This window comes from Gracilinanus agilis, chromosome 3 (genome assembly GCF_016433145.1).
Source record: "Gracilinanus agilis isolate LMUSP501 chromosome 3, AgileGrace, whole genome shotgun sequence".
NCBI classification, from domain to species: Eukaryota; Metazoa; Chordata; class Mammalia; order Didelphimorphia; family Didelphidae; genus Gracilinanus; species Gracilinanus agilis.
The window spans coordinates 77,841,249-77,852,478 of NC_058132.1; the positions used below are offsets into that span (position 1 = coordinate 77,841,249).

The 11,230-nt window shown below is 42.2% G+C and overlaps 1 protein-coding gene across 1 annotated transcript in view; it reads right to left on the bottom strand.

Annotated features, from left to right (window-relative positions):
- The window catches only part of MACF1 (microtubule actin crosslinking factor 1), a 422,428-nt gene extending 413,585 nt beyond the window's left edge, over positions 1 to 8,843 (bottom strand). Inside the window, exon 1 of the mRNA XM_044668040.1 lies at positions 8,624 to 8,843. Within this exon, the coding sequence (XP_044523975.1) occupies positions 8,624 to 8,843 (220 nt within the window). The remainder of the gene's footprint in view (positions 1 to 8,623) is intronic.
- Between the last annotated feature and the right edge of the window lie 2,387 nt (positions 8,844 to 11,230).

Sequence of the window (11,230 nt, forward strand, 5' to 3'; positions counted from 1 at the left end):
TCTCTCTCTCTCTCTCTCTCTCTCTCTCTCTCTCTCTCTCTCTCTCTGTCTCTCCTCTTCCTCTCTCTGTCTCTGTCTGTCTGTCTGTCTGTCTGTCTCTCCCCACCCCCTTCTCATGGGAACCCATGTAACTCAGTCTGTAGATCACACCCTTTTGGTTTCCCCTTCCCCTGACATGTACATAGTTATGAGGCTCTCCCTGGGGTATGCCATGGAATCCCACTGGCAGTTGTGTCCTGGTGATACCAGATTACAGTGAACACCTGGGACATCCTAAGGGAGGAACATTATAACTTAGCAAAGAGAATGGTTTAAGAACCAGCTGTGTACATACAACCTCAGGCATTTTGCTGCCTCCCTGAATCACTGCCAGTTCTTCTCAGCAGTATATTCTCTTCCTCCTAGAGCTTTTGGGGCCCCAAATTTTCCCCCTCCTGTCACAAGCCCTATTTATGAAAAAATAAATAAACAAACAACCTAGAGGAGCCTAAAGAAAGGTCACCAAATAGCCCATGTCTCCCCAGTGCTTACTGGCTCAGATCAAAACCAGTCATCCCAGCATCCAAAATCATACCTTCATCTTACCCATCTAATGTTTCTCTCCTTCATGGATGCCCAATAACAAACTTATGCCCCCAGCAGGAAGGTTCTCCTAACTCTTCTCCTCCCCATGGGAGTACTCCCCCAATTTTGTACACACACACCCCCACTCTTGCTGTTCCCTTATCTGAAATGTGCTCTTCCCATCTTCCCTATCTCTCTACATCTTAGCCATTCTTCAAGGCTCAGGTCTTCCATGAGGGATTTCCTTCACTACTGGAACCCACATGAATCCCTCCCCTCTATGAGTTATCATTATCACCTAACCATTTTAGGGCTGAAAATCTGGTCTCCCAAACTAAAACTCCTTGAAGGCAAGAATGGCTAACATTACAGAGTGCAGAAAAGAATTCTGGGCAAATACAAGATATTCCATAAATATTTTGGATCACAGAGCTAGTGCTGGAACCACCTGAGGCCATCTGGTTCAATTCTCTCATTTTACAAATGAAGAAACTGAGGTCCATGGAAGTTATGTGACTTATCTAAGGTCACAGCAGGAATAAGCATCAGAGTCAGGATTTGAACCTCACATGCTATGATTTCAGAGAAAAGAGGACCTAGGTTTGAATCCTTCCTCAGACACTCACTGTGAAACTCTGCGCAAATCACTTAACCTTGTGGGGCCTCAGTTTCCTCCTCTGTAAAAAGAGGGAGTTGGACACAATGGCCACTAAGGTCCCTTCCTGCTCTAAATCAACATTCCTATGCTCCATCCTCCAGCTCCAAATATGAGTATCTTTCTATTGTACCACACTTGCCAAAGAGAAGAGAATGGTAACATGGATAATGGAATGGACACAGTATGCTTACCACATATGCAGGTAAGATTAAGCCACCAGGAAAGTGAATAGAATGACTAACAGTGAGGAACCCCAAAGGTCTCATCAGGCAGAATCTGACTCGTAGCTAAAAAGAAGCTTAACTGGGATAAACATAAAAGTCCTTCGCTTGAGGTCAAAAAAACTCTAACATAAGTAGAGAATAGATGAGGCATTCTCGTACAGCAATTCCCATGAACAAAGACCTCAGGATCTCTGGGGACTCTGTATGACTCTGCATCCTATAGCAGCCACAAAAGCCAGCTCAATTTAGGCAGAATTAAAAATCTAATATCTAGAAAAAGGTAAATCAGAGACTCGCTCTCCTCTGCCTGGACTGAAACACATCTCGGATGTTAGCAGGCCAATGCCATATTCTGGTAGGAACACTGATAAGCTGACCAGTATTCACAGGTGAGAGGATGAAGAACTATGGCATCTACTGAAAGGCTGAGGGAACTTGGAAAGATTTGGGAAGTAGGAATGAATGAATGAATGAATGAATGAATGAATGAATGAATGAGGAACATTACTATGTGCCAAGCACCGAGTATATACATATAAAAGCAAGCTAGTCCCTAACTTCAAAGACATGCCTCCCTAAAAGGGGGAGATCACATATGTTGTCGAGTGGCAGACAAAGACGTGTGTTTGTGACTGGAAGGTTACAAGGACGGCGTTGTTGTTGTCATTCAATTGTATCTGACTTCATGTCCTTGTGGACCACAGAACACTAATGTTTTTGTTGTTGTTCAGTCATAGCCATCTCTTCATGACCCCATTTGGGGTTTTCTTGGCAAAGATCCATGGGTAGTTTGCCATTTCCTTCTCCAGCTCATTTTACAGATGAGAAAACCAAGGCAAATGGTATTAAGTGACTTGCCCAGGGTCACACATCTGAGGCCACAATTGAACTCAGTTTTTCCTGACTCTAGGTCCAGCTCTCTGTCCACTGAGCCATCTAGTCGCCTCTAGAACCGTGAGGAAAGCTATCTTGGCAATGACTAGCAAACCCCTCCAGGAGTGGAAAATATCCTTGCCAATGGTGGTATTGATTTGATTTTAGTTTCCAGAGCATGAAAGAAGTGAGAAGTAGGAATGTGAAGGGGTTAAGTTAGATGTGTTGTAGGGCCACTAGGTGGTGCAATGAGTAGGACTGCCAGGCCTGGAGTCAGGAACTTCCTGAGTTCAAATCAAACAATTTTAGAATGATTCAACCACAACAACAAAAGATGTTTTGTGTCATTTTTTTTTAACAGTGTCCAGTTTTTATGTAACAGGATATTGAAGCTAGAGTCTATTTGACAAGCATTTATTGAGTGTCTATACTATATGCTCAGACACATTTCACTGATGGTCAGACTTAGAATAACATTCAGGGAGAGGGCAACTAGGGGGCTCAGTGCAAAGAGAGCCAGACCTGGAATGGGGAAGTCCTGGGTTCAAATCTCACCTCAGACACTTCCTAGCTGTGTGACCCTGAGCAAGTCACTTAACCCCCATTGCCTAGCCCTTACTGCTCTTCTGCCTTGGAACCAATACACAGTATTGATTCTAAGATGGAAGGTGAGATGCTCTTTGTGGACCAGCAATAGCAGTCTGTGCTCAAGGATATCTCTCAGCATGATTTGTTGCCTTATATATCACCTTTATAAAAGCCGCATTTTCTGCCTGTAGAAGGTGAAAAACTGAAAACTGCTTCCAGTCTTTTGCTGCCTTAGTGGTAGAGGATGACAATTCCTTTGGTTACATGTGCTGTCAGTATACCAAGAGCTCGATCAAATAGTCTATTACCTTTTTCACTTTCATATTCTAGTTCATCACCAATTGTAGAGATTATTTTAAAACTTTGTCTCTTGGTCCTTTTAACAATAAAAAGAATGTATATATGGAGGGGAAGACTTAAAAAAGAACTTTGGGAACTAATAAACCCCTTTATAGATCAAGAAACTGAGTCCCAGAAATTAAATGACCTGCCCAGGATCACAGTTAGTAGGAGAGGTAGGATTCAAACTCAGGTCTCATGAATCTTAACTCCAGTAGTATTTCTAGTGTACCACACTGCCTCCCCCTCATAGTAGAGAGGTACTTCGGGTAATGTTTTATCAGGCAAGAAGACTCTATAAAGGCAACAATTGGATGGGTTTGCCAGTGCAGTGTCGGCATGAGCCTGCTCCTCCCCAAACAGTCTAAAAATCTTAGGGGAGAGGTTTAGGAACAAGAATGAGCAGGGCTGCTTACTTGAGTTTCTTGGTAGTGGTAGCCAGTACCAGGAAAGTACACAGGAGACGGCAGGAGGAAAGTCTTTGGTTTACAAAGCCATTTCCTTCCACCAGCCCACCACCCACTAACCTTTGAATGATGTGGTGAGCAGTCTGCTCATCGTCTCTCAAACCCAAGCCAACTCATCAACATCCTTAGAGGGGCACTTAGAACTAAGTACAACAGTAAAGTAAGTTGTGCCCCACCACTGCCATACTCCCACCCCACAAAAGAACATAAACTTACTGAAAGCAAGGACTGGATGGCTAGATGGGATGTGAAGCATGACCTCAGGAGGACCTGATACCTATCTTCTTTTGTTTCAAGAGCTGTTAATGTCAGCTATGGAGCAACAATGGTGGAGCTTTTGAACCCCAAAAGGAAGAATCCACACACACAACCAAAGTGAGGGCAGCATTCATGTGGAATGGTAAAGAAATTTACAGAAAGGAAACCCCATTCATGGAGGGAACTTTGGAAGAGTGACACTTGAGAGCTTAGGATTCACCTTTTAGGGGAGGAAGGGGGAGGGTGGATTTAGACTAGTGATAGCAAATCTATTGCACATGTGCCAGAGGAGGCAGCTCCCTTCCTCCTCTCCACCATGCCTGAGGACATTTCTCACATCACCCACCCCTCTGCCCAAGAGCACAATGGGAGTGCTTCCTCCCTCCCCTGTCTGGGGTAAGGGGGGCAGCTCACACTCGGTGTACAGGTGTAGTTTGGGCACTTGGTCTCTAAAAGGTTTGCCATCACTGGTTTAGAAAGTGTTGGGTTCTTGAGCTAACTTTAGAAAGAAGAGGAATGAGCATGTGACTCTGGAGCGGGTGGCAAAGCAAAGATCTATGAGGCAGAGGAGAAAACTTGAATCTTATCATTCTACTGCATAAAAGGGGAGCCATACAATCCCAGAAATGGTAATGATGGAGCTTGGAGCATTCTTAAACTAGAAAGTACTTGAAATCAGCCTCTCAGAGAGAAAAGGAAAGAGCATGTGGTTCTATAGCTGGAGGCACAGCAGCAAGAGACTGAGTCATAATGTGAGAGAACAAACCTAGAGCTCATCTACTACTAATTTAGAGCTAACTTGTTTTTTGTAAATTACATGAACCTGAAAGAAATAAAGAGCCATACCTGACTGGCCAGAAGATCTGGAGAGTCCATGCATCCCTGCCATCTTGCCACCCACCCTGCTTCCCCCTACCTGGAAGATCACCTTCAGAATAAATGACCATAAAAAATACCCCCAACAACTGAGAGCATTCATCCATTGAATTTTGGAACACTCACCGTGAGCCAGGCTCTCTTGCTCGTTGAGAGAGGGAGCACAGCAGATTCAACTAGCCCACCATATCTAATCAATCCCAGATGGCTGGACCAGGAATTTCTGCTCAGATATGAGCTCAACTAGCTGTCCTTGGGAGTTTCTGAAAATGTCGAGATTCTGTGTTCCTGTGAATTATGACATTGGGTTGTAATAAACTACATGTATCAATCAATCAAGTGATGTGGCCAATACCAGGTTAAAGGATTCAGAAGAAAGAAAAGACAATTTAATTTTCTTTGAATGCATCTAGATCAAATGAGATAATGTCTTTACAGACTTTAAAACACTATATGAATGTCAGTTATTATTAAATTATAATTCATTGTCTGGTTCAGGGAGATAAATAGGGCCAGAACTCAGGGCAGGCAATGGAGGCAATTGCCTGGGGTGTAATGCACAAGAGGGGGCAGCACAGAAACACTTACCTCGACTTTCTATGTTTATGCCGGAAAATTCTGCTCTCCATGACCGGAGAACATACATTTTTGGATAAATAAAGCTGTATGTGTTACAGACTCAAAAGCTCCAGGGGGATAGTAACATATTGAGAGGAGGGGATGAAACTTTCAAATGCAATGAGACAGTTTTCAAACCTTACCTGGAAAAATACTTGCTTTGTCCCAGCTCTGGAGGCAAGAAACAATTATCAAACAATAGAGAACATACAGAATTCTATGGCACAGAGGTACTGTGTGTCATAGGAACATAGGCTATAAAATTTCAGAACAATTTGGCCTGGAATATTATTAAAGCTAGGGAAGGCTTCTTAAAAAGGTAGAACTTAACCTGAATCTTAAAATACGAGGAATGTTTAGATGAGCGGGGAGTATCTCCTAGGTTGGAGGGACAGTTTGAGCCAAAGCAGAGAAGTGGGAACAAAGATAATATGCAGGGAACAGTATGGCAACTGGCCTGGCTATAGCAAGAATTGTGTTGGGAACCAATGAGAGATAAGTTTAGGATAGAAACAGATCATGGATAGCCTAGAAAAGCACACAGAAGAGTTCAGATTTGATATGGCAATAGGGAGCCACCGAATATTCTTGAATGAGAGAACTCATAAGCAAGTATTTTTTCGGAAAGATTAGCAATGCCAAGTCAACAATCTCTAGCAACCACTAAGAGTCCCTGGGCAGTTGCAGACACTCTAATTCTACCAAGAACTACCATATATGCCTCTTTTTTCCCCTTTTCTTCCCTGTTCCTCCACCATTCTTCATTCTTTTCTCTTTGTTTCTTTTTTCCTTCTCTCTGCTTTTTCACACCTGCCCTGACTGCAGTTATTCCCTCTCCAATAGCTCATCCCTTAATCCTAACACAGCAATCCAACATCCTCCAGTCATGTCCTGGTCAATGTCCTGATTGAGTCATACACACTGCTGAATCTATGGTCCTGAGGTCAAGAAACATCACATGAAACCATTCAGTGCAAGGATGCCTTATGATGATAATATGACATGAAAATACAACTATAGGATGTGATAAAATAGAAACCCTTGCCTGGGAATCAGGGTCTAAGTTGGGCTCTAATCTCAGTTATTGTCACTGATTCCAAGTAAAACCTTGACCAAATCATTTCCTCTCCCTGAGCCTCAGTTTCCCCATTTGTAAAAAAGACAACAATGGACTAAATAGCCCCTGAAGTCCCTTCTGACTCTGAGATACTGTGATGCTATAACTTTCATAGGCCCTTTCCAGCCTTGGCTCTATTCCTCTGGTCCTTATCTGAGGGTTTTGAGCAAGTCACTTAACTTCTTTAGGCCATACTTCTCTCTCATAGGGTTGTTGTGAGACTCATCTGAAACAACAAAGAATATAAAGTGCTTTACAAATCTTAGGATAATATAGATATAAACTATAATAATAGTTAACAGTCTCAGTTTCTCCCTCTGTAAAATGAGAATGATAATACTACATATCTCACAGGGTTGTTGTGAGGTCAAATGAAGAAACATATAAAGTGCTTTACAAACCTTAAATATATATATATATAGTTTATATAATATAATAATAGTTAAAATACCTATTTATTATTACTATTATTATCTATAAAACAGGGAATGGGACTAGAAGGCCTTAATGGTCCCCTCTAGCCCTGAAGCTCTGATATTATGAGCTTATGATGACTATTAATCAAATAATTTAAGTAGTAATGTCCTCAGGAAGCACCTGATTCCTAGTGAAGAGGAACAGCTCTGGGAAAGAATGTCATCCTTGAGAAAAACTAGATAATGTGTCTATTGCAGGATGGATGCAGTATTGCAAGGCCTTGATGAAGCCCAGCCAGCTCTGTAGCAAAGGAGGCAGACCTTGCAGCTCTCATGGAACCACAGTCTCTCAGAGCTAGAATAATAATTTTTCAGTTCAGTCATTATTAGCCACATCCGACTCTTCATGATCCCATTTGGGGTTTTCTTGGCAGAGATACTGGAGTGGTTGGCCATGTCCTCCTCCAGCTCATTTTACAGATGAGGAAACCAAGGCAAATAGGGTGAAGTGACTTCGCCAGGGTCACAGAGCTAGGAAGTGTTCGAGGCTGGGTTTGAATTCAGAAAGATGACTTTTTCTGTCTCCAGGGCCAGCACTCTATCTATTGTACCACCTGGCTGCCCAGAATAATAATAGCTAACATTTACCTAGCACGTACTACATGTCAGGCACTGTGCTACAAATATCATCTCATTTGATCTTCACGATAACCATGGGAGGTAGGAGCTATTATTATTCCTATTTTATATATGAGGAAACTGAGGCTGAGAGAGGTTAAGTGATTTGTCCAGGGTCACATAGCTAGCAAGCATTTGAGACCACATTGGAACTCAGGTCCTCCTAACACTGAGCCCAGCATTCTCTCCACTCTGCCATCTCCATGCCCCAAACTAGAAGGGGTCTCGGAGGGCTTCTAATCCAACCTGAGCAGGGAAATCTGTCATGCAGCTTTCCCAGGAAGTAGCCATCTAGGGGTCCACTTGAATGCCTTCTGAGGTGCCCCCATTCTACTTTGGACAGCTCCACTTTTAGCAAGTCTTGCCAGATACCCAAGACAAAAGCTGCCTTTCTCTAAGTGCCTGCATTGCTCGTAATTCTGCTTTCTGAAGCTAAACAGAACAAGTAGAATCCCTCTCCCTCATGACAACCATTTGAATGGCTGATGAAGCTATCATGACCCTCCAGATCTTCTCTTCTCCAGACTAAACACCTCCAGTTCTTTTAACCAATTCTTGTAAGACCTGGTGTCTAGTCTAGTCTTCTGATCCCAGTTGCTTTCCTAAATATTATTATTGTTATTATTATTATTATTATTTTAAACCCTTACTTAGTGATATTAAGTATCATTTCCAAAGCAGAAGAGCAGTAAAGGCTAGGCAATGGGGATTAAGTGACTTGCCCAGGGTCATAACTCTAGGAAGTGTCTGAAGACACATCTGAACCCAGGAAGTCCTGTTTCTAGGCTTAGCTCCATATCCATTGGGCAATCTAACTGGCCTCTGAGCAATACCCATCTTGATAGACTTCAGATACATGTCCAACTATCTATCCCCAAAATAACGAGTGTGAGGTCCCCAGGAAAGGCCAATCCTCCCATCAAATGTCTTTCACCGGCTGCTCTTACCAGCAACTCTGACCACGGCTCTTTCTGCTGGATCGAGTACGGAGTCCTGGCTTTTCCGTTTCTTTTGCTCGTGAAGAGGTAAATTCCAGGGTAAAGTATCCCCAGGGGGACAGGGAGATAGGCTCCCAGATCGCTCGCTCCTGTAAGATCGCTCGCTCCGGCATGATCGTTCACTACGGCACGATCGCTCGCTGAGGGTCTCTTCATCCGAGGAAGACATCTCCAAAGACGTAGTGAAGACAAGATGGTATGGGAGTCCTCAGGGGCAATGATCTGCAGGATAAGTATATATTGTAGATTAGACCAAGAGTCAGAAGAATGTTAATGGGCCCTAAGCCTCCTGGGAGTCAGAAGAACTGACCTCTAGCCCAGGATCTTCCACTAGATCATCAGTAAGAAACACGGTTCAGTAGACAGGACAATGTAGCTGGTATCAAAAGATCTGGGTTGAAATCCTGGTTCTAACACTAATTGCCTGTGTATATTTGGGCAAGTCATTTTCATTTTCTTGGTCTCAGTTTCCTCATCTATAAAATGAAGAGGGTTGTGGTAAAAAAAATATCAAATACATAAAAAGAAATGGAGGAATCATTCAAAATAGAGATTTTGTATTATGGAATGTTCAAGAGGTAATGAAGAGATGGAGCAGCTAGGTAGCACAGTGGAAGGGTGCCAAGTCTGGAATCAGGAGGACCTGGATTCAAAGCTGGCCTCAGACACTTCCTAGCTGTGTGACCCCAGACAAGTCACGTAAACTCTGTTGCTTAACCCTTACCACTCTTCTATCTTAGCATCAATGTGATTCTTCATATCAATTGTAAGACAGAAGGTAAGGGTTTAAATAAAATAATATAATGAGGAGGTTGAGCTAGACGATGTCCCCCATCTTTCCTGGTTTTTAGAATCAATGCTCCTTAATCCAAGAGACTCATGATAAAAAAGGCTATCCACCACCACAGAAAACGCTGAGGGTGTTTGAATGCAGAATGAAGCACACCACTTTTCATTTTATTTCCTTCACGGGTTTTTTCTTGCATAACCAGCATATGTCTTCTTCTACAACATATGTATTGCATGATAGTACATGTTTAACCTATATTATATTCCTTGGGAAGGAGGGAAGAGAAGGAAAGAATGCAGATCATAAAATGTCAGAAAACAATTATTAAAAATTATACCTATATGTAATCTGGAAGAGAAAAATATAAGAAAAAATTTTTTAAAGAATCAGTGTACCAAATATTAAATCTATCAGTCTGGCTAAAATGACAATGATAAATACTGGAGAGGATGTGGGAAAATTGGAACACTAATGCACTGCTGGTGGAAGTGTGAACTGATACAACCATTCTGGAGAGCAATCTGGAACTTTGCCCAAAAGACTATGAAACTGTGCACACCCTCTGATTCTCTAATACTACTACTGGGTCTATATATTCCAGTCAGATAATAAAAAAGGGGAAAGGGCCTACTTGCACAAAAATATTCATAGCAGTTCTCTTTGTGGTGACAAAAAATTAGAAACTAAAGGGAGGTCCATCAATTGGGGAATGGTTGAACAAATTATAGCATATGATTGTAATGAAATGCTATTGCACCATAAAAAAAAAATGAGATGATTTCAGAAAAACTTGGAAAGATTTGTATGAACTGATGCAAAGTGAAGTGAGCAGAAACAGGATAACACTGCACACAGTAACAGAAATATTATATAATGATCTGCTGGGAAGGACAAAACTATTGTCAGCAATGCAAGAACCCGAGATAATCCCAAGGGATTCATGATGAAAAGTGTGATGATCCACAGCCATAGAAGGAACTGTCAGAGTCTGAGTGCAGATCAAATCATTTCTTTTCTTGCCTTATTTCCTTCATGCGTTTTTTTCTTATGTGTGCAATATATAATATTTTTTTCAAAAGATGAGGAATAGGAAAATTTGTATTGCATGACAACACTGGAATAAACCCTTATCAGATTGTTTGCCACCTGGAAGGGGGGGGCAAGGGGAAGAAAGGAGGAAATTTGGATTGCAAAAGGTCAGAAAGCAACTATTAAAAAATTGTTTCAACATGTAATTGAAAAAATAATAAAAGGAATGAATTGGTTAAAAAATAATAAAAAATTTGAAAATGTAAAAAGAATCAATGATCCTTGGACAAGTTCCTCCTCTCATGTGAGAATAATTATTTCTGATTGCCTGATGCAGCACTGGCAAAGTATTGGTATGTGGGCCCAGCCAGCACTTGGAGAGCTGCTCCTGTCCCTCCTCTTCCCAGTGCCCAAGGACATTTTTTGTGTGCCCCGCCCCTCTGTCCAACACTTCAAAGCAAGCACTTCCTCCCTCTGCTCTCTCTGGTAACTGTCGGGGAGAGGGGGAAGTTTTAAAAAGTACTCTCCTGGGGCAGCTGGGTAGCTCAGTGGATTGAGAGTCAGGCCTAGAGATGGGAGGTCCTAGATTCAAATCTTGCCTCAGACACTTCCCAGCTGTGTGACCCTGGGCAAGTCACTTGACCCCCATTGCCCACCCTTACCACTCTTCCACCTATGAGTCAATACACAGAAGTTAAGGGTTTAAATAAAAATAAAAATAAAAAGTACTCTCCTCA